This window comes from Bos taurus, chromosome 14, assembly GCF_002263795.3.
Source record: "Bos taurus isolate L1 Dominette 01449 registration number 42190680 breed Hereford chromosome 14, ARS-UCD2.0, whole genome shotgun sequence".
Classification (NCBI taxonomy): domain Eukaryota; kingdom Metazoa; phylum Chordata; class Mammalia; order Artiodactyla; family Bovidae; genus Bos; species Bos taurus.
This window is the reverse complement of record NC_037341.1, coordinates 37,023,925-37,048,809: the sequence shown is the minus strand read 5'-3', so window position 1 is coordinate 37,048,809 and position 24,885 is coordinate 37,023,925. Positions and strand designations below refer to the sequence as shown.

At 35.1% G+C, this 24,885-nt stretch overlaps 1 protein-coding gene across 22 annotated transcripts in view; it reads left to right on the top strand.

The window, feature by feature from the left end:
- Positions 1–24,885, top strand: part of STAU2 (staufen double-stranded RNA binding protein 2) — a 303,811-nt gene that overhangs the window by 15,004 nt on the left and 263,922 nt on the right. For 5 of the 22 annotated variants that reach the window (XM_059893110.1, XM_059893100.1, XM_059893099.1 and 2 more), the window contains exons 3-4: positions 9,261–9,366; positions 13,779–13,924. The exons of 13 other annotated variants lie outside the window; for them this stretch is intronic. In XM_059893110.1, coding sequence (XP_059749093.1) covers positions 9,261–9,366; positions 13,779–13,924 — 252 coding nt within the window. Of the gene's footprint in view, positions 1–9,257; positions 9,367–13,778; positions 13,925–24,885 lie in introns of all 22 variants that reach the window. 4 more of the 22 variants (XM_059893097.1, XM_059893098.1, XM_059893101.1 and 1 more) reach the window with 4 other exon arrangements.

Here is a 24,885-nt window from a genome sequence, read left to right as displayed (position 1 = left end):
GTTGGTTCTTTGCAAAGATAACTGACAAGCTGGACTGACAAAAAGAGCAAAGATGCATATAACTAAAATGAGAAATGAAAGTGGGGACATTACCATGACCTTAAAGAGGTAAAAGAATTATTAGAGAGTACTATGGCTCATAGTGGAGAAGGCAGTGGCAACCCACTCCAGTACTCTTGCCTGGAAAATCCCATGGATGGAGGGGCCTGGTAGGCTGTAGTCCATGGGGTCGCTAGGAGTCGGATACGACTGAGCGACTTCACTTTCACTTTTCACTTTCATGCATTGGAGAAGGAAATGGCAACCCACTCCAGTGTTCTTGCCTGGAGAATCCCAGGGATGGGGGAGCCTGGTGGGCTGCCATCTATGGGGGTCACTCAGAGTCGGATACGACTGAAGCGACTTAGCAGCAGCATGGCTCATAGTACAGTTGTATGCCAACATATTGGATAACCTACATGAAATGGACAGATTTCTAGAAACACAGATTACCAAAACAGACTCAAGAAGAAATAAAAAATTTCAACTGACCTATTAGAAGTAAACAGATTCAGTTTTTTTTTAAATCCCTCCCAAAGAAAAGTCCAGAACCAGATGGCTTCACTAATGAATTCTACCAAACATCTAAAGAAGAATTAACACCAATCCTTCTCAGACTTTTCCAAAACATAGGAGAGAAGGGAATACTTCCTAATTCATTCTATAAAACCAGTATTACTCTGATATCAAAGCCAAAACAAAGGCACCATGAGGAAGATAAAACTGAAAATCAGTATTCCATATCAGTATAGGTGTAAAAGTCCTCAACAAAATGCTAACAAACTAAATCCAACAATATATTTAAAGGATTGTATACCACAGCCAAGTGGAATTTACTCCAGGAATGCAAGAGTGGTTCAACATAGGAAAATCAATCAGCATTAATAGACAATGGAAACCCACACCACACACAGATAATCACCTCCTGTGTGATACAGAAAGCACTTGGTAAAATTCAACACCTATTCATAATAGAAACACTCAAAAACTAGGAATAGAGGGGCACTTCTTCAACATGATAAAGGGCATTTATGGAAAACTCACAGGTAGCATCCAGTTTAATGGTGAAAGACAAAAAAGTTCTCCTTATATTCAGGAACAAGGCAAGGATGCCTGTTCTTACCACTGCTTCAGCATTGTACTGGAAGTTATTGCCAGGGTAATTAGACAAGAAAAAGAAAAGACATCCAAATCTGGAAGGAAGAAATAAAACCATTTCTACTTGCAGATGACATGTGCCATGTATATAGAAAATCCCAAAGAATCTATGAGTACAAAGAAAAAAAACAGAGCTAACGAATTCAGAAAAGCTGCAGTACAAGATGATACAAAATACAGTTCTGTTTCTCTATACCAGCAGTGTAGAATCCAAAAAGGAAATTCAGAAAACAGTTGCATTTATAACATCATCCAGAAGCATACAGAAATTGGAAGACCTGTACTCAGAAAACTATATAACAGTGTTGAAAGAAATTAAAGAAGACTCAAGTAAATGGAAAGATATTTTTTGTTTATGGATTAGAAGACTTAGTATTGTTAAGATGGCAGTACTATGCAAAATTGTCTGCATATTCAGTATAAAGTCTGTCAAAATTCCAGTGACCTTTTTTGCAGAACTTGAAAAACTAATCTTCAGCTGCTTATAGAATTGCAGTGGGCCCAAATAGCTAAAGCAATCTTGAAAGAGGACAGAGTTGGACAGCTCCTACATACTCCATTTCAAAACATACTGTAAGTCTACAGTAATCAAAACAGTGTGGTTCTGGCGTAAGGAAGGAGGACCAATGGAATAGAATTGAGAGGCTAGAAATAAGCTATTACGTATATGACCCACTGATTTTTGACAAGATTGCCCCAAACCACACAGCGCAGGAAAGAATAACATCATCAATATATAAGAGTTCTAAGACAACTGGATATCTGTATGCAAAAGGATAAACATGGACCCCTATCTCACACCACATACAAAAATTAACTCAAAATGGGTCAGTGACATAAGAACTATAATTCTTGTAACTCAACAATAAAAAGAAACCCAACTGAAATGGGTAAAGGACTTGAATAAATAGTTCTCCAAAGAAAATGTACAAATGACCAACATGAATGTGAACAAAAATACTCAGCCTCTTTAGTAATTAGGGAAATGCAAGCGAAAACCACCATGAGTATCCTTTCTTGCTCTCTAGGATGGCTGGAATCAGAGAGACCGACAATAACAAGTGTTGGTGGTGTTGTGGAGGAAGCAGAACACTTGTACTATACTGGTGGGAATGTAAAGTGTTTTATTTTCTGTAGAAAACAGTTTGGGATTTCTTTAGAGTGTTTAGCATAATATTACCATGCAATTCCACTCCTGGATATATACCCCAGAGAATTGAAAACAGTTATTCAAATATATGCACACACATGTTCATATTAACACTATTTATAAGAACCAGATGGTATAAGCAGCCCAAATGGATGGATGAATGGGTAAACAAATTGTGGTACATACACACCATAGAATATTATTTATCTGTAAGAAAAGATGACATACTGATACATGGTATAATGTGATGCTCCTCAAAACACTTTTACTAAGTGAAAGAAGTCAAACACTAGAGTCACATATTATCTGATTCCATTTACATGAAATAGCTAGAATAAGTAAATCTATAGAGACAGAGTACAGATTGGTGGTTGCCAGGTCCTGGGGGGTAAGGATAAAAGAGGAATAACTGGCTAGTGGGTATGGAGTTTATTTTGGTGTGATAAAAACATTTTGAAACTAGGTAGAGGTGGTGGTTGCACGACATTGTGGCTGTACTAATGCCCCTGATGTCTTCACTTTGAAATGGCTAATTTGATGTTATGTCAGTTTCATTTCTATTAAAAAATTAAAATGCTTGCAAAGAAGCATGAGAATATAACCATAACTAGGGTAAAAAAATTAATCTCTAGAAAGAGACCCAGAAATGACAAAGATGATTGATTCAGCAGACAAAACTGTAAAAAGAGTTGCTATTAATAATGCTGTCAATGTTCAGGAAGGTAGAGGAAAATAGGAAAACGATGAGAATATAAATAAAAGGTATGAGTAGACTTAAATGGGAATTCTAGCAATGAAGAATGCAATATCTGAAGTAAAAAATACTTGATGGAATTAATAGCAGACACTGTAGAAGAAAAGGTAAGTGAGCTGGAATATGTAGGGAATAGCAGCTAACCAAAATGAAGCAAAGAGTGAAAAGACAGGAAAAAAATGAACAGAGCATCTGTGAGCTATTGGATAACATCACAAGTCTAAGATAAATTAATTAGATGTTCAGGAGAAGGGAGGGGGAACAGGAAAACATTAGACCAAATAATGACTTTTCCCCTGGAGAAGGAAATGGCAACCCACTCCAGTATTCTTGCCTGGAAGATCCCATGGACTGAGGAGCCTGGTAGGCTACAGTCCATGGGGTCGCAAAGAGTCGGACACAACTGAGTGACTTCACTTTCACTTTTCAATGACTTTTCCATTAAATATTATGGAAAAACCCAAACCAATTTATTGGCCAATCCAGTATAAACTTCATAACTGTGTAAAGCTCAGTGAATCTAATTTGAGAGAAACAATATTCAAATGACTGAAGATCAGTGATAGTAAAGGGAAATCTTCAAATCAGTCAGGGGGAAAAAAGACATTATATATAGAGAGAAAGAGATAAGGATGACAGTTTTTGTTGGAATGTACAAGCCAGAAAAGAGTCAAATGACATTTTAAACATACCATAAAATACTTGTCAACTTTGGATTCTGTTCCCTCTGAGAATGTTTTCTGAGAAGTTACTTGTCATACAAAAGAACTTACTACAAAACAGTCTCACAGACGTAGAAAACAAATTTATGGTTACCAAAGGGAAAGGTAGGGGAGGGATGAGTTAGGAGTTTGGAATTAACAGATACATGCTGCTGCTGCTGCTGCTGCTGCTAAGTCGCTTCAGTCGTGTCCGACTCTGTGTGACCCCGTAGACGGCAGCCCACCAGGCTCCCCTGTCCCTGGGATTCTCCAGGCAAGAGTACTGGAGTGGGTTGCCATTTCCTTCTCCAATGCATGAAAGTGAAAAGTGAAAGTGAAGTCGCTCAGTCGTGTCCGACTCTTCGCGACCCCATGGACTGCAGCCTACCAGGCTCCTCCCGCCATGGGATTTTCCAGGCAAGAGTACTGGAGTGGGGTGCCATTGCCCTCTCCACGCTACTATGCTTAAAATAGATAAATAACAAGGACCTACTATATAACACAGAGAACTGTATTCTATATCTTGTAATAATCTATAATTGAAAAAGAACCTGATGAATATATGCGTATATTTTTTATATAAAACAATCACTTTGTTGTACACCCGAAATTATCAGAACATTGTAAATCAACTATACTTCAATAACAATATATTCCAGAGGAAATGAAAAATAAGTGACTCTTTTGTTTAAAATTTTTTAATTATTATAAAATATTCAGTATATAACACAGAACTTAACATTTTAACTATTTTTAAGTTTTATTGTTATAGAGTTGTTAGGTTGTATCTGACTGTTTTGTGACCCCATGGACTGTAGTTCACCAGACTCCTCTGTCCATGGGATTTCCAGGCAAGAATACTAGAGTGGGTTACCATTCCCTTCTCCAAGGGACTTTCTCGACCTAGAAGTTGAACCTACATCTCCTACATTGGCAGGTGGATTCTTTACCACTGAGCTACCAGGGAAGCCCATTTTTAAGTGTATAGTGACATTAAGTACATGAACAGTGTTATGCAGCCATCACCATTATCCATCTGCAGAAATTTTGATACTCCCAAACTGAAACTCTATACCCATTAAAGCCCTAATTCCCCATTCTTCAATCCATCAGCCCCTGTCAACCACCATTGGCTAATACTCTGTTCTATGTGTATATCTCATTTTGTTCATCCATTCATCTGTCAGTAGATATTTGGGGTGTTTCCACCTTTTGGCTGTTGTGAGTAATACTGCAGTGAGCTTGGGGGTGCAAGTGTACGTTCAGATGCCCACTTTCTGTTATTCTGGGTATATATCCAGAAGTGAAATTGCTCGAGCCTATGGTAGTTCTCTGTTTAATGACTGTTTCCCATAGTGGCTGCACCATTTCACATTCCCACTAATAATAAACAAGAGCTTCAAGTTCCCCACATCCTCACCAGTGCTTATTTCTCTCCTTTGTTCCTTCCTTTTTCCCTCCTGCCCTCTCCTCCTTGCTAATGGCCATCGTACTAGATATGAAGTGGCATCTTAGAGTTTTTATTTGCATCTTTGATATTAGTGATGTCTAATGTCTCTTTATTTGCTTGTTGGCTTTTTGTATGTCATTCTTGATGAAATGTCTATGCAAATACCTTACCACTATAGGAAAAATGTTAAAGAATGTCCTTCAGGCAGCAGGAAAGTGCAAAAGATGAACAAAGAAAAAAGCAGAAATGGTCATTACTTGGGTAAATGTATAATCTTTTTTTATTAATCTTTTTGAAAGGTAATTTATTATTCAGAGCAAAAATATTAAATTATTGTAAGGCTTATAGCATACAAAAAAGTACAGTGCATAGTAACAGCTTGAAGGTTGAGGGAGAAATGGAAGATATTATTAAAGATTTTAATGCCCTTCATTAGGTGGTACAATATAAAGGTAGATAAGATATATGTCATAAACTCTAGCAGTTAGTAAAACAGCAAGACAAAAACTTATAGCTGATAAGCCAAAGCAGTAGATAGAATTGAATATATAAAATAATTAAGTCAACAGAAACCATGAAAAGATGAAGGGACCAAAGACCAGATGGGAAAAATATAATAATATGATAGGTTCAAACCTAGTGATATTATATAATCCCATTAAATGTAAATAGTGTTTGCTTCAGCAGCACATGTAAAATTGGAACGATACAGAGATGTACAAAGATGATACATAAATTTGTGTGGTGTTTCATATTTTTAAAAAAGTAGTGTTAAAAACCATCCTGATTTGAAGGCTGAAATTGAATTAAAAAGCAAGATCTGACCATATACTTGCCTCTAAGAAATAGTAACTGTAAACACAAATAGATTAAAATAATGGAAAAAGACATAACAGATTGACTTAGTTGAAAGAAACTTGGACTGGTTTTATTAGTATTACAATAGGTTTCAGAGCAAGGAATATTTCCTACCTGGGTTAAAGAAGATCACTTCGTAACAATAAAGGGATCAGTTAATTAAGAGGACTATTAGTGCCAAATGTTTTGTTGTTGTTGTTGCTGTTTAGTTGCTAAGTTATGTCTCACTCTTTTGCAACCCCATGGACTGTAGCCCACCAGGCTTCTGTGTCCACAGGATTTCCCAGGAAAGAGTACTGGAGTGCGTAGCCATTTCCTTCTCCAGAGAATCTTCCTGCCCCAGGGTTTGAATCCAGGTCTCCGGCATTGGCAGGCAGATTCTTTGTCACTGAGCCACTGGCAGCTAGTAATAGAATTTCAAAACAAACGAAGCAAAAACTAATAGAAATTCAAGGAAACACTCACAATTGTGGTCAGAGATTTCAGTGATCCCTCTCAATAACTGATGTAACAAATTGACAGAAAAAAAAGTTTCAAAGATGTAGTTGACTTGAATAACACTGTCAACCAACTTGACCTGGCTGCGTTTACAAACCACTTTATACAAGAAGGTCAGGATACCCATTTGTTCACAAGTTCATACCGAACATTTACCAAGATAGACTGTATTTTGGGCCATAAAACAAATCTCAATAATTCAGAAGGAATCAACTCCTAAAATGAACCTTCTCAGATAACAGTGCAGTTGAATTAGAAATTATTAATAGAAATATCCTTGGAAAATCTACAATATTTGAAAATTAAATAGCATCTTATAAGTAATTCATGATTAAAAGAAAAAACAAAAAGGGAAATTATAAAGTATTTTAAATTAACAGAAACACAATATATTAGATGTTGCTAAAACAGTACTTACTGGGAAATCCATAGCTTTAAATATTTATATTTAAGAATTAAGAATTAAGAATAAAGATCTCAAATAAATGACCTTAGTTTCCACCTTAATGATGTAGAAAAAGGATAAATTAATTCTAGAGGAAGCAGAAGAGATTAATCTGAATAGCTATATATGTATTAAAGATACTAAAGTTGTAGTTAAAAAAAAAAACTTCCCACAAAGAAAACTGTAGGTCCAGTTCACCTACTGGACCAATTGGTGAATTTACTAAATACTGTAGGAAGAGATAATATTAGTTCTACACCAACTTTTCAAAAATATTTGAAGTGGAAGGAGTGGTTTCTAAAGACCTCAGTGTCAGCATTACTGAGATGCAGAACCAGGCAATAGGTTCTGGAATAGCAATAAAAGAAAGTCCTAATAAACAGATGTGACCTGATTTTCTATGTAGAAAATCTGATGGACTCCTACTAGACCTAATGAATAAGTATAGTAAGATTGAAGGATACAAGATAAATGTGCAAAAATTGATTGTGTTTCTATACACTAGCAAGGCTTCCCAGGTGGCACAGTGGTAAGGAATCCACCTGTCATTGCAGGAGACACAAGAGACGCAGATTTGATCCCTGGGTTGGGAAGATCCCTTGGAGTAGAAAATGGCAACTCACTCCAGTATTACTTGAAAAATCATATTGACTGGGTGGCCTGATGGGCTGTAGTCCATGGGTTTGCAAAAGAGTCTGACATGATTGAGCATGTGCAGCAAGGAACAATCTTTAAAAAAAATACTATTTAAAAATAGTATAAAAAATATGAAATATTTATGGATAAATCTCACAAAGTATGTTAAAGAATACTGAAAGCTATAAAATACTGCTGAAATGAAAGAATACCTAAATAATTGAGATCCATTTGATCCTTATTATTCATGGATTCTGTATTTGTGAATTGGTCTATTTGCTAAAATTTATATGTAATCCCTAAATAATCCTTGCAGTGCTTTTGTGATCATTTATTGCCAAGTGCGGAGTGGTGAAAAATTGAGTTGCCCTGTGTGCACAGTCTGAACTGGGGTTGAACCAGATGACAGGCTGCTCTCGTTTCAGTTCTCCTGCCATAAGCAAGTGTCCTTTTCTTGGTTTATTTAGTGCCACATTTTATTTTTGTGTCTTTTGGTTGGTGATTTAGCTATTAAAATGGCTCCCAAGCATAGTGCTGAAGTGCTTTGTAGGGTCTTTAAGCACAAGAAGGCTGTGATATGTCTTATGGAGAAGATATATCTGTTTAGCTAAGCTTCATTCAGGAGTTATTGTTGGCTCTGAGTTCAGTATTAGTGAGTTCAACAGTATATATTAAGTAAGGGATCTTTAGCTAGATAAAACACACATAAAACAAGGTTATTTATTAATTGACTTTAAAAAAATGTTATGCCCAGATGTTTACAGGAACCTAACCTTTTATTTCCCCAGAAGCAATAACTCAGTATTTAATAATTCACTGTTTTGCAGGAATGTTAAAAAACATAGCTATCACTGAGATATCATCATCTCAATAATGAAAATTGAGATTTTCATGTCATGTACATGGATTATATGTCATGTACATGGATCAGAAGCCTCAGCTTTGTTAAAATGTTGATTTTCACCAAATTAATCTGTAGATCCAGGGGAATTGTCTATGACAATTTTTTAGTATCATTCCTGGTGTGTTCTGCTCTACAGAAGTTTTACATTTTTGTGTTGTTAAATCTATCAGTTTATCCCGTCATGATTTTTAGGTTTCTTTCTAGAAGTTTTCTATGTTGCAGGATTTTGACATACCTTTAGCCAAGTTTTCTTGTGCTTTTGTCATATTTTTATACTCTTCACTTTAATGCATTTGGAATTAATTTTTCTGTCTATTTGAGATAGGGACAGAGGAGCCTGGCGGGCTATAGTCCATGGCGTCAAAAGAGTCAGACGACATAGTGACTAAAATACCACCACAACCATATGAGATAGGAACTTTAATTTTTCCTAATTAACAGGCAATTCTAGTACAGCAGTTTGATCCTTGGGTGGTGATTTTGCTTGGACAGCCTTAGGTTACGGTCTGATGTGAAGTTATAAGCTATGTTTTAGTTGTAGCTGTGGACAGACAGTTACATTTCTCTTAGAGGTCAGGACTCTGTGGAAGGCAAATTCCTTGTTCTATTTTGACTCTGTTCTTTCTTTTTGTTTTACTTGGGAATTCGGATGAGCCCCTTCCAGTAGCAGGGAATAGGGAGAGGGGAGCCAGCAGAGAGACAGACTGTGTTCCAGTCACTTTCTGTACCTGTGATGGACACGGATTCTTCTATGGAGAGACTTGCTTTGGCAGGTGAGGTTAGCCTCTGGTTTCCTGGCATCACTTCAGCTGTAATTTAACTACCTTAAAAATGGTGCTACTCTTGAGTTCTGGCTTAGGCAGCTTTTGGTATTTTGGTGGATTCTGGTCACGTATTTTTTCTGCTACATCCTACTCTGCATTCTACATTCTGCCAGTGGTCTGCTTGCATTTTCCAGAATGTGATGTGTTTAATGTGCTTTCTTCTGCATGTGTGCTCTGGAAAAGCTCTGCCTCTTTCTCTTTCCCTCCCTCACTAACTCGGTGAATGCCTGCTTTCCTTAACTAATGTAGTGTAATCTAATCACACCCCTTGAAACCTGCCTTTCAACACCCCTTCACCTAAGGAGTCCCTTTAAAGCCTTATCTCAGCACCTTCCATGTTGTAGTCTAGTGTGTGTGTTTCTTCTCTCTGTGCGTGTTTTCTCACAGACTCTGAACTCCTTTGGAACAAGTATTCTTTGCCTGTTGATTGAAAACTGTCATCTGTATTATTTTGGCATATTTTGAAGATCAAGTCCCAGAGAGTTTAGGACATTTTATTAAGTATAAAAACAATCTGTCTCAAAAAGCAGGGTAGGCCTCTGTTTTGCTGAGTGTGCAGATCCTGTTGTTACAGCGATTTTACCAACGTAACTTGTCAAAGTTACGGAGAGTTACATGTAAACAAACCTTATATCCAAGGTAAACACTTCCCCAACAGAAATATGAGAAATCTTACATGTAATATATATCACACTTGGGGATTTTTCAATGGAAGCAAGCTTAATATGTTACAGTAAGTCAGTGGAAAAATAATAGCAAATACATGCTTTTTATAGAATAATAAAGAAGTATAATAGTATGAATATAATCAACTTATCCTAACAAACATTTTAACTCTGAATATTTTAGCTTAGGAAGCCATGAAAAAAGTTTATGAAATCATATCATTTTCAGTGATAGTGTGCTAAAGATTATTTATATGCAGAGTAATAATGGATTCTTATTGTTAATAGTATCTTACATCATTTGATTCAACCAATATACTATAATCTAGTAAAAAACAATTATTATTTCTATTTCACTGTCCAGGAAAGTGAGATTTAAGTACTTTCTCAATGTTATGTGTAGAAGTCAGTCAGTGGCAGAGATACCCAAAACAGGCTCTTAGGGTCTTAAATATATGGCATTTGTTCTCTCAGAAGCAAAGTTTTAAAATTTTGAAATTCATTGTCATTAATTTTATTTACTTCTAAGTAGGTATCTACTATTCCAGCCACCAAATTGAATTGAAGCTTTCTTCAGTCTCTTGAAAACATATGAAACAATGTGTGTATATATATATATATATATATATATATCTCACTTTTTGTACTATTGACTTTTCTAAAAAATAATAAATAAAGTTTATGGATATCAACTTTTATAGACCAATTTGTATAATTTTGTAGATATTTAATCAAAATTTTGGTTTAATTTTTTATTACTACTTTGTCATTGAACTCTGTTAGTATCGTTAGTATTGTTAATAAGATTTCTGATTGAATGCAGGAACAGCTATGGAAAATAAAGTTTTAATCATTTTGTAAAATAAAATCTGAACCAGGACTAATTATTTTTGAATTTACTAACTAAACATTTGGACTTTGAAGTTTTATTGATCTTACATGTATTTTGCACATCTTTCACACCAAAACTTAAACATTAAATCCATTTTTGGATTCCATTCTGTGAATCCATTATTGGATTCATGTAATTTTTATGAAGCAGAAAGTTAGAATGAGTGGAATATAAGTTTTAGTGCCATGTTATTATCATTTTCCTTTAAGGAATTTAGATCAGATTTTCTTACCAAACAGAGCTAAGTTTATAGAGCTATAAACATATTTTAAACACATTTAAACATGCTTAAATCCGGTGCTATTACTTTTTATACTGTAAAATCATCACATTATTCTTGCTATGATCTTAATATTTTTTGTATCATAACAGATGAATATGCAGCATTGCTGAGTTACGAAAATTGTCATAGTAGCAGTATAAATGCTGTTTTAGTATTATGCGAAATAACTCATTTTTACCAGGCTTAAATATTTTCTCATTTTCATTCTTCTTTTGCTTTTTGGTGTTCAGGTAGCTGTGTGATCTGTTGTACTTTAGTATTTAACACTATGGTTGCAAGGATCAGAATCTGACTATGGTCCCAGATCATTTTGTATTTTATATAATAACTGACTTCCTGGCACAGAAATGTTTATAAAATGTTTATAAATGCAGATTTCCTCAACTTTCTTGACTAGTAGTCTTTGCCTTTTTTGTGGTGTTCCTTATTTGTTTATTTTTGCTTTGCAAGCCATTTAGAATGGTTTAATTGTAGAATTAACTGTCAACTGTATTGGTCCTACAGTTGGTTGCTTATATTCTTTTTTTTTTTTAACTTATGCCTTACTAGGTATTTGTGTAGTATTGTTACAAAATAATTTCTTAATAATGATTGAGATCGTTATTATACCAAATTATTAGTCCTGTAAAGCGTATTAAAAAGTAAAGTAAAAGTATTAAAAAAGATGCTGTTTTCTACATTAAATCTTGTCATAGAAAGTTTATAGATGAAGTTCCTAAAACCAGCTATTTCTGTTTATTTAATGTATTCTTTATATATTGTGACTCCAGTTTAATTGAGCAGGAAGTAATCCATTTGCATGTTTTATGGGTTTTTTTTTTTTTTTTAAGTGTTGGGCCATACCCCATGACATGTGGGACCCTATTTCCCCAACAAGAGATTGAACCCCCGCCCCCTTTTTGGGAGGCAGAGTTTCAGCCACTGGACTGCTGGGGAAGTCCCTATGTTTAAGTTTTAAAATTGGAGGTGAAAGAAAAACTAAAAAAGCAGTTAAATATGTCTGTAAATGAGATGAAGGAAAAATACAGGATAAGATACTATAAAAATATTCTGAAGCTGTAATTGTGGTAGAATTTAAAGTACTATGTATTTTAAAATTGTAACCTTATAACAACCTGTTAGTTAAGTAGAATATACTTATTACTCTTATTGTATAGATAAAAAATAATAGGCTTAGCAAATTTAAGTAAAAATAATTAAGACATTTCAGATTAGGGGAGAGTTTCTTAAGGTAGTAAAGTCACAGACCACAAAAGAAAAGATAGATAAATATTATACGTAAAATAGTCAGTAGAAAAAAGGACAGAACTAGTTCCCAGAAGAGGAAACCCAGATAATCAAAAACAGTTTTGTCAGACATCAGATTGTCAGAGATGAAAATATCTGACCATACTACACATTTTCAAGGTTGGAGGGAAATAGTAATTATCATGCTGCCGAGGAAAGGTACAATCCTTTTTAGTGATGTTTAGGGTAGTGTAACTTTAACTTGTAAGAGTGAGAAATTGAAGACAATCTATTAATAAAAGTCTTCTATCAGTAAGGAGGGTTAAAACATGGCTAAGGTATTGTGATGAAAATTATACATCAGTTAAAAAGTAATACACTGGATCTATGAGTTAAATCTCAAAAACATAATGAAGAGTGAAGAATGTTGTGAAAATGGTATGTCTGTTATATTACTATTTATGTGAACTACAAAACCACATATGTCAGGATTATGTATTTCTTTGTGGATATATATGCATGCATATAAATGTATTTTAGATTATCCGAGAGGGATATAGTTTAAATTCACATAGTGGTAGTTTCTGCAAATGATAAAGGGAACTTAACTGGAATGTAATACTGTTTTTCCTTTTTTTAAAAAGTAAGACTAAAAGCAAACAAAATACTAATTTTAATTTTGGGTGGTAACTGGTCATTTGTTAAATTATTCTAATTTTTTCCCCAAAATTTCATTAAAAAAAAAAGTTATGAAAACATAATAGTCAGGAGAGCTAGTAATTAAACTTAGGACTTGATTCCCATGTCTGGAGCTTTTTCAATTTAATATGCTACCTTAGAATGAGAAGGAAGAAAGGAAGATTACATGATAAAACAGTCAGATAAAATTTAGTTTTATAGCAATAAGAATAAGAATTATGTGTTTATGCTAAAATTTCTTGAGAAGAAAGTTATAGGATAAATTAAAAGTTATTATATAATCTTATACTGTTTTTCAGTCTTTAAGCATGCTGTTATTCATGTTTATGTATAGAGAGCAATTTAGGTACTCAGGAAAAAAGTTACCTTAATTTGTTTAAAATGTGATACATATTTCTATTGCATGTAATGGAAATTTAGATGATTTGAATGATGATCAAATGGTTTGATGATTTGAGATTTAGATGATTTGAAACTTTTATCTAAAATTCATGAAAATAATTTAGTCCAAATATACAATCTGATTTCAACCTGAAAAAGTCAAAACTAGTTTTTCTTCCATTTTGTAAAGTCATTCTTCACAAAAACTTTACAGCCTTTTTATTTACAGCTTCTCTCCAAGATAAAATGGCAAACCCCAAAGAGAAAACTCCAATGTGTCTGGTAAATGAGTTAGCCCGTTTCAATAGAGTCCAACCCCAGTATAAACTTCTGAAAGAAAGAGGGCCTGCTCATTCGAAGGTAAGGTTCCGAAGAGAGGTGGTGAGCCATGCTTATCAAATCTGTGAGATTTATCATCTCAGGTTTTAACTGTGCTTTATTTTGGGGGGAGGGGGTACTGGATGGCCTAAAGGGTCTCTTAGTTCTCTTTTAAAAGTATTTTAAAGTCTGTAACTGTATAGCTCATTATGGTTTGCAGAGTTCATTCTGATATAGTACTTCATAAAAATCTTAATGCAACCACATGAGATACGAATTTTTTATTTCCATTTTGTAAATTGAGAAACTCAGGCACAGAAAAGCTAAGTAACTTGCTTAGTAGTTCATGAGTGCCAGCGCCAGCACTTGTCCATGTATTCTGTGACCTCCAGGTATGGTGCTTTTCCCATGACATAGTAACTGATAACCTAAAAATGGATGCAGAGTAAAAACAGCAACAGTTACTTAGTGAGACGCCTTTTCCAATAGGATGTTTAATTCTGAGATTCACCATTTATAAAAGTTGTATGTGCCAGTTTTGTTGTTAGCTGTGTATTCATTTATAATATTGTTCTTTTAAATGTAAAATTGATTTATATTTTTATATAGCCTCATGCATACATGTTTGCTTGTGTATACATTGCAAAGAAATTATGACTAAAGCGTTTATGCTTGAGCTCTGTCATCCTGTTTTTAAAAATATCACTTGTGCACACATATCCTTGGTACATTTTTAATCTTGGATATTGGAGATTATGATAATGATTATACATTTTTGTATGCAATGTGGAAGCAATTGATTCTCTAAAAGTTGGTTAATCTTCATACAGTACAGGTTATTGGATTATTTACTTGTCTTTTAGCATCTCCTTCAAAGTAAGGGAAATGAGATGAAACTGAAATCTGTCCATTTTGTTCCATATTGGAGACTTCTGTGAAGGATTTCTGGGCAGCACTTTAATTTGTTCAGAATATCTTTTGTTCAGAGACAAAGGTAGTAGCCTTTCTCTTCCATACCTGTTAATTCATATCTATTACACACTCTTTCTTTCTACCCTTAATCTTGTTGAAGTGTTTGAATTTCTTACAGTGTCTCATGGTTTTTCACATCTGTCAGATTTGAACACACATCTCACATCTTCCAGACCTTTGTGAAACTTCTCTGCTGCCTGCACTGGGCCTCTGGCAGGCCTTGACCTTCTTAGTTGTAGTTGTTGCTGTGCTGTGCTACTGTGCTGTGTGAGACCATTTCCTTAGAGCAATAAATACTTTATCCTACTACAATTCATAATTCCTGTAGTATGTCTCCTGTTTTTTTATTCTCATTTTCAATTCCAGGAATTCTTCCTTGAGATAGACCTCCAGGTTTGAATTTCATGTTAATAGACTCACCACCCATGTGACATCACACTAGACATTTGCTGACCTCTGAGTGATTCCATCACATTTCTCATGGCTCACTTTCAGTCTCTACAATATTCATTCTTAATTTTTGGTGATACTGCCTAAATGATGGTTATTTCAGCATGCTGACATTTTAGTATCTTACATTTCTCCAATTATCTTGTCTTCCATTCTCCTTCACCCACTCATTCCTATGATCAAAGTCTTGATTTTACCATTACCAGTAACTGCAAGACCCTCCAGAATTAGAATCGCAAGCATTCATTTGTCTCTGACACCCAGTTCATTCGGTCTAGTAGTCTGCCTTCAGTAGTCCTTCCACAACACAAGTCCATTGATTGTACCACCTTTTTACTATTTCTCAGTTACCTCAGTCTTCGTTTCCTTTTTCAGCTTTAATTCCATACACTTGGTATGTACCCTTAACTCTCTTCCACTCTTGATTAGAACACGCTTAGCAAAATCCCAACCCAAATCCCAACTCTGCCGTCCCTTCTGAGGTATGGATGAACGACTTGTAGAGGACAATGAGTAGTTGTTTCTATTTCTTTACCAAGTCCCAACTCCTCTTTGCCTAGTCAAGGTCATTCCTCCAGTTTTGTCTCCCCTCTCCTCCCTTAACTTTCTTCTGTGTCATCAAATTCTGCTTCTAATGGACCGGATTCTGCTTCTAATTTGGCCCACATTCTTCTTTGTAGACAGTCCTAGATTCCCTTGGGTTTTAAGGAAATGTGGAGATTCCTTTGGCAACCTCCACCTACTGCTCTGGGTCTTTGATCATACACCACACCATTTAGCCTGTTGCTCGTCTTAAAAAGAGTGAGAACAAGAATAAGTAGCATATTCTTGAATGAAAGGTAGTACTTACAAGTCTTAGTTCAGTTCAGTTCAGTCGCTCGGTCGTGTCCGACTCTTTGTGACCCCATGAACTGCAGCACACCAGGCCTCCCTGTCCATCACCAACTCCTGGAGTCCACCCAAACCCATGTCCATTGAGTCGGTGATGCCGTCCAACCATCTCATCCTCTGTTGTCCCCTTCTCCTTCTGCCCCCAATCTTTCCCAGCGTCAGGGTCTTTTCAAATGAGTCAGCTCTTCACATCAGGTGGCCAAAGTATTGGAGTTTCAGCTTCAACATCAGTCCTTCCAGTGAACACCCAGGAGTGATCTCCTTTAGGATGGACTGGTTGAATCTCCTTGCAGTCCAAGGGACTCTCATGAGTCTTCTCCAAAGCCACAGTTCAAAAGCATCAATTCTTCGGTGCTCAGCTTTCTTTATAGTCCGACTCTCACATCCATACATGATCATTGGAAAAACCATAGCCTTGACTAGACGGACCTTTGTTGGCAAAGTAATGTCTCTACTTTTTAATATGCTGTCTAGGTTGGTCTTAAGTCATAATTAATTTTAATGTTAATATTAGTTGGCTAAGTCTGAGTCTTTTTTGTGGAAAGTAAAGTCATTTGCATTTATGCATGTCTGCTAGTGGTTTTAAGTGAGACATAAAATATATTTGAGTGAAATAAATGATTATCTCTGGCATGAAAAATTTAAACCTAGCCCCAACTCATTAATTTTCTTGGGACATTAGCCGGTTATATGGCAACTTCCATAGGTATGTAAAGATGTGTTTATGTACACACACACATGTTTAACAGTAGTGGTTCCCAACCTTGGTTATTCATTGGAGCTTTAAAAAATACTTAAGCCTGAGTCTTACTCCCAGAAATTCTGATTTAATTCGTCTTGGATGAGGCCCAGATACCAGGACTTTTTTAAAGCTCTCAGATGACCCTGATGTGCATCCAGAGTTGAGAAACACAGGACAGAGATTAATATCTTCAAGGTGGTATAGAACTGTCTTCTCATACATACTTCTTGATGGGAAGTATTGATCTATATTTACATGCTTTCTTCTTTCGTCATTGAGTCTTACAGAATGTGAACAACTTGCAGAACTTTCAATGTGTGACTAGTAAATAAAAACTATTTTCATGTTTGCCTTGTCCCCTTTTATTTTTGTTATTTGTTATTCCTTATATTTATGTGAGTTATTATGACATTGCTGTATTGTATCTCTTAGGTACCTAAATCTAGTTCTTTATTTGCTTATGACTTGTTTAGATTTTCTCAAATCTCAAAAGAAGGCTATTATAATGCAGACAGCCGTGAATAACATAAAGTGGTATTTTCTTTTTTTTACTTTATTTCCCTATTTTGATGAGTTGTAGATATGCGTGGCTGAGTGTTAAGAAAGCTGCTGTCATAGTGACACTTGAAGAAAGTTTACTCTGGAATAAATATTGCTGAGGGAGGCAGTTCTACCCAGTGGCCTTGAAGTGAAGTATTTTTCTTCTTTTAATTCTTGCTAGATTTACCAGGCTTGATCTTTGCCTTACGTTATCTGGCTTGTGTGGCCTCAAACAACTTAGAATCTCACCTGTAATTTGAGAACTATTGTACCTGTTCTAGTATAGTATAATAGGGTGATAGTTTGTAAATTCTTAGCAAGTATGTTGATAATGGAGATACCTGGATAATTGTCTCATTGTATGTTATTAATAGTTGTATACAGGATTTAAAAATCCTTGGTAAAATATCTGTTGAGTATAATATGACAGACACTGTTCCTTTTTGGAGCTTTCTGCTCTGCCGTTTTGCCTCTTTGTGTATTCTGGATTCAAATCCTTTATTAGATACATGCCTGACAATTATTTCCCCCTCTTCATGGCTTATCTTTTTCTTTCTTTTTTTACAGTGTCTTTTGAAGAGCAGGAATTGTTAATTTTGATGAACTCCAGTTTATCCATTTGTTCTCTTATAGATTTCGTTTTTGGTATCATACCTAAGAAATCTTTGCCCTATTAGAGGTCATAAGATTTTTCTTCTGTGCTCTCTTCTAGATGTTATGTAGTTTTTACATTTGGGTCTTATAATTAGATCCAATTGCCACCTTGAGTTAATTTTTATAGATGATATGAGATATGTAACAAAATTTATTTTTTATTTCTGTTTTTTGGTTACAGATGTTCAGTTGTTGAAGAGATTGTCCTTTTCCTACTTCATTGCCTTTGCACCTTTGTCCAAAATCAGCTGTCTATATATATCTTTATTTCTGGTCTCTGTTCTGTTCTGTTGGTCTCTTTTTTTCTGTCTTTAGGCAAATACTATGCTGTTTTGATTGTTGTTTTACTCACTAAGTCGTGTGTGACTCTTTGTGACCCCAGGGACTGTACCCTGCCAGGCTTCTCTGTCCATGGGATTTCCCAGGCAAGAGTACTAGAGTGGGTTGCCATTACCTTCTACAGGGGACCTTCCTGTCCAGGGATCGAACCCATGTCCCCTTATTGGCAGGTGGATTCTTTACCACTGAGCTACCTGGGAAGGACAACTATTTTGATTTCTATAGCTTTATAATCTGGTAGTACCAGCCTTCTACTTTTGTTCTTCATTTTCAGAGTCGTTTTGGCTATTCAATACACTTTGCATTTTCATACAGATTTTAAAGTCCACTAGTCCATTGTATAAAGCACCTTGTTGGGATTTTGAATAGAACTGCAGTGAATAAATAGCTCAATTTTGGGAAGAGTAACATGTTAGAAAAATTGAGTCTTCCAACCTATGAACAAAGTATCTCTTGTTTACTTAGACATTCTTTAATTTCTCTCAATATTTTGTAGTTTTCAGTGGACAGGTATTTCTCATCTTTAGGTTTATTTCTAAATATTTCATGTTTTTGAAGCCATTGTAAGTGATATGGTTTTTAAAAATTTCAATTTATAATTTTTCTTATTAAGCATTGCTAATATATAAAAATACAGTGATTTTTTTGTTCTGTATATTTTCTTTTATAAATTTTAAATCATTGAAATATGTATAGCATTTCTGTATAAGTATGCACACATGAGAGTGTGAAGAATAAAAGTACAAATAGAGAAATCTGAAGATTCCTAGTTTTTCCATAGCAGGTTAACTTTAATTTATACTGTCAAATAGTGCTAAAAATAACTGCCTTTCTAATATAGGGAATCCATACAGTGCCAAAGAATGTAGAAGAGAGTGAAATATATCAGATTATTTTTATGATACATTAAAATTCTTTTTATAAATTTTTTATGTAATTAAAAATTAATATATTTATTTTTGGGTATGCTAGGCCTTCGTTGCTGTGCAGGCTTTTCTTTAGTTGCAGTTAGTGGGGCCTCGTCTCTGGTTGTGGTCACGGGCTTCTCATTGCGTGGCTGCTGCTGCTTGCGGAGCACTGGCTCTAGGGCGCGGGGCTCCGTAGTTGGGATTCCCAGGCTCTAGAGCACAGGCTTAATAGTTGTGGTGCACGGGCTTAGTTGTTGCACGGCATGTGGAATCTTCCTGGACCAGAGATCAGACCCATGCCTCTTAATATTGGTAGGTGGATTTTTAACCACTGAGCTACCAGGGAAGCCCTTTTATGTATTTTTTAAAGGTTACTTTCCATTCATAGTTATTACACAATGTTGGCTCTATTCCCCATTTGTACAGCACAGCGTTAAGTCTGTTGTATGATCAGTAGTTTGTACCTTCCATTCCCCCATCCCTGCATTTCCCCTCTTTTACCCCTACCCCAGAACCACTAGTCTGTTCTTTCTGTGAATCTGCTTCAAAAATACACTGATTTTTCTATATTGATCCAGCATCTTGCAGTCTTGCTAAACTCACTTATTAGTTCTAGTAGACTTTTTTTTTTTTTAAGATCCTGCTGTGTGTCCCACAAGCTATTTGTGACAGTTTTAAATCTTATTTCCCAACCTGATTGCCTTTTATTTATTTCTCTTGCTCAATTGCATTGGCTAGAACTTGCAGTGCAATGTTGAATAAAAGTGATCAGCACAGACATCTCTAACTTGTTCGTGACTTAGTCATTCAGTTTTCCCTCATTAATTGTGATGTTAAATGTAGCTTTTTCTATAGATGTCTTTAATTAGATTGAGGAAATTCTTCACTACTTTTATTTTTTTTGCTGAGAGTTTTAACATGAATTAATATTGGTTTTTGTCTTATGGTTCTTCTACATTGATTCTGATGGTCATATGACCTTGCTGTTCTTAATCTCTTATTATTGTGAATTACATTGTTTGACTCTCAGATGTACAATCAGTCCTTGTCTTTGTGGAGTGAAATGCTTGGTTATAAAGTATTATCTGATTTCTGTATTGGTGGATTCCATTTGTTAATGGAATTTTGATAAGGACTTTTATGTTTTGTGTGGTGTGTAGTTTTGTTTTGTTTTCCCTGGTAGTATCTTATTGTGGTTTCATTGTCAAAGTTATGCAGACTTCATAACGTAAATCAAGAGGTGTTCCTTCTGATTCAGGTTTTGGGAAGAGTTTTTATAAATTGGCATTATTTCTTCCTTAAACGTTTGGTAGACTTTATATCCAAATAATCTGGGCCTGGAATTTTCTTTGTAGGAAAGTTTTAAACTACAGATTCAGTTCCTTTAACATGTATTAATATAAGGCTATTCACGTTGCCTGTTTCTTCTTGAATGAGCTTTCATAACAGTGGCCTTTAAAAACTTAGGCTGTTGAGTTTATTGGCATAAAGTTAAATATTCCCCTGTTGTCTTTTTAATATTGTGAGAATCTGCAGTGATGTCCTCTCTCATTCCTGATGCTGGTAATTTGTGTCTTCTCTCTTTTTTCTCATAGAGGTTTACAAATTTTATTGATCTTTGCAAAGTACCAGCTTTTGGTTTTTTGGGTTTTTCTCCATTTTTTTCCTATTTTTTATTTTCTTATGTTTGCTTTTACCTTTATTACTTTTTTCCTTGTTTACCTCAGCTTCGATTTACTCTTTTTCTAGTTTCTTCAGATTAAAACTGAAGTTAACTTGAGACTTCACTTCTTTTGTGGTGTAGGTATGTAGTGCTGGAAATTTCCCTTTAGTATTTTTAATAGCATCATCTTTTGAGATACAGTATTTTCATTTGCATTCAGATTAAAATACTTTCTGTTTTCCTCTTTGATTTCTTCTTTTCTCCATGGGTTATTTAGAAATGTGTTATTTATTTAGGAATGTGTTATTTATTTTCTAAATATTTGGAGATTTCTAGAGATCTTTCTGTTATTAGTTTCTAATTTAATTCCATTGTGGTCAGAGAATATACTTTACATCACTTGAATCCTTAGAATTTGTTGTGAGTTATTTTATAGTCCAGAATATTGTCTGTCTTGGTAAATATTTTGTGAGAAGTTGAGGACAAATGTATATTTGCCCCTTTTGGGTAGAGTGTTTTAAAGACATTGCAGTCAGTTTATACTGGTTGATAGTGTTGTTCAGCTCTGTTCTGTTCCACCTGATTGTCTGCTGTCATTGTTATATCAATTATTGAGAGGGGATATTGAGTCTTTGACTTTAATTGTGGATTCTTTATTTCTCTTTGGAATTCTGTTCATTTTTGCTTCATGTATCTTGAAGCCGTGTTGTTAGTTGCCCGAGTGTTTTTTTTTTTTTAATTAATTTTTTATTGGAGTATAATTCTTTGCAATGTTCTGTTAATATCTGCTGTACAGCAAAGTGAATCAACTACACATATGTCCCCTCTTTATGTAGACTTCCCATTTAGTCACCACAAACATTGAGGAGAGCTCCCTGTGCTGTACCGTAGGTTCTCATTAGTTACCTGTTTTATACCTAGTGGTGTATATATGTCAGTTCCAGTCTCCCAGTTCATTCCATTCTCCCTTTCCCGCCTTGGTATCTGTAAGTTTGTTCTCTACATCTTTGTCTCTATTTCTGCTTTGCAGATAAGTTCATTTGTACCATTTTTTTAGATTCCACATATTAGTGATATTATACAGTATTTGTTTTTCTCTCTCTGACTTATTTCATTCTGTATGACCATCTCTAGGTGTATCCATGTCTCTGCAAATGACACTGTTTCATTCCTTTTTATGGCTGAGTAATATTCCCTTGTATATATGAACGCATTGCCCAAGTGTTTAGAATCTTTAGTCCTCTTCTTGATTAGTTGGCGCCTTTGTCATTATGAAGTGACCTTTGTTATTATCGGTAGTAGTCTTTGCTCTGAAATCTACTTTGCTTAATATTATTATAACCATTCTGACTTTTCATTAATTTATGTTATCATGATATATTTTTTCTATCCCATTGCTTTTAAACCATGTGTCTTTATAGTTGAAGTGCATTGCCTGTAAGAAGCATGTAGTTGGATTTTGTTTTCTTATCCAGTTTGACAGTCTCTACATTTAAAATGGGGGTATTTACACCATTTTAACTTTCATAACCATTCTGTGGTTATTACCCTGATTTCACTAAAGAAGTAAGAAGACAAATGGAAAGAGTAAATAACTTCCTTACTGTGACACATAGTAAATGGTGGATCTGTGACTTAAGCTCATAAGCAGTATGTCCCAGGACTCCTACTCAAAATTGCTACTAAATGTTTATTATAGTGGGACTTTTTTTTCCTCTCCAGGTTTTTTTTTGGTTTGTTTTTCTTTTGAGATGTAGTTCATGTATAATGTTGCATTGTTTTTAGGTGCAGCATAGTGGAATTCTTAAGAGGTCTCAGAAAGCAGAGAATTGACTTGGATACATTTGCATTTTATAGCATGTTCATGTTGATGATGGCATGGCTTTCTGGATCTTAGTTTCCCAACCAGGGACTGCACCCAGGCCCTGGCAGTGAAAGCACCAAGTCCTAACCACTGGATGGCCAGGGAATTCCCAAGAGGGACAGTTTGATGGGAAAGTCTTATGTGAAAGAAATGGTGTTAGGGTGGTCTTGTAGTAATTTAGGAGAGAGATACATTGATACTCTTAACTGAGAATACAGATAAAGGCCAGATACGAGAAGTGTTTTTGAAATTGAATCAGTTGGATGCAGGGGAGAATGTAGAGAGAAATGGAGCAGACAAGGAGGACCATTCAAAGGTGTTTGGCTTGTGAACTGGAAAAGTGGTGACATCTCGAAGGTTAGGAGGCAGGAAACCTGAGTTTATAGGGCCTTAGACTAAGGTGGTGACAAAAGAAATGTCAGGGAACAGTTTTGAAGTGTTGCGAAATAAATCTTAAGAAGACAAGGATAAACAAAGGAGCTATTGAGGTTTTGAACCTGAATTAATGAAAGAAAAATGGATGAAACATTCTGGAGGATGAGCTGATTTGGAAGAAATGGGAGAGAGAATATATCCTTTGTGGCAGAGTTCTCTGTTACATACTATATAATTTGAAAACCAAAAGACCTAGTCACTGAGAAATCATTTTAAAATTGGGCAAATATTTAAAATATGTTTTAGATAAAAATTTTACACTGAATCAAAAGAAAAATTACTTTTAAAAGATATGTATATATTTTGAATTTCAAATGATTGTAAATATTTTCAGCTGTATATTTTGAAAAATTGAAAATCTATGAAAAAAATTGAAAATCTGTGAGAAGAATTGAAAATCTGTGAGAAAAATTGAAAGAGCAGTATAATAATGAATCTTTCATATTTACTAGTCATTAATTTATTCAGTACATTGCTACATTTATCTCTTTCCTTGCTCCTTCTGTATAGAAATATATATACTCTTTCCTTGAACAGTTTGAAAATAAATTCCGACTATCATGACATTTTTATCCTGAATACTTGTATATCTGTCTTGTGAGACCAAAGACATTCTTCTTCATAACCATAATACTATCATCACTCAATTAATTGAAAACTGTAACTGAAGACATTATTTATTATATAGTCTATAGTCAAATTTCCCTGGTTTCCCCTGGTTGTTCTCTAAATATGCTTTGTACTTTTTTTCTTTCTAGTACAAGTCTGATCAATAGCTTATTGATAGCTTATTGTGACCTTCTATATCTCTTTAGCATCCTTTCATCTAGGACAGCCCCTTTGCATTCTTCTGTCTTTCTTCTTTCATAACATGGACATTTTGAAGAGTTTCAGTCAGTTTCTTAGAGAATACACCATAATACAGATCTGTCTGATTGTTTTCCTATGATTAGATTCACAGTAAGCATTTTTGGCCAAGAATGCTACATATTTCTCATTGGATCCTGTCGGGAGGCGTGTGATGTTCATTTGTATGATTATTGATGATGCTAATTCTAAACACTTGGTTTTTAAAGGTATCTTCTACCTGCTCTCTTTCCTGTAAATTCACATTTATTTCTAAATAATTAATAAGCATTTTGAGGTTCTTACCTTGTATTCCTACAGAGCAGTGGGCTATCTAGAGAGGCAAACAGCAGATTGTGTGTGTATACTGTAACTTGATCCTAAATTTTAGAGGTGTTTGAGCCCATGTGGAAATACGGTGTAGATGGAGTGTTAGGATGTGCAAGGGGAGGGGTGTGTGTGAAGTGAAGATGGACAGGTCACTCCTTTGTGGCTTGCAGCACTGGGGGCAGTTGAAGGTTTTCAAGCTGGTGGTGTTCTGGGTGATGCAATGGGATTTGAGTTTTAGAAAGATAGCATTAGCAGCAATCAGATGGGAGATTATTACATCCAAGCTAAGATGATGAAAGACTGTAGCCAGTGCAGCAGAGTTCCTGGCAAAGAGAGGAAGGAGATTTGAGAAATATTTATGAAGTTAAA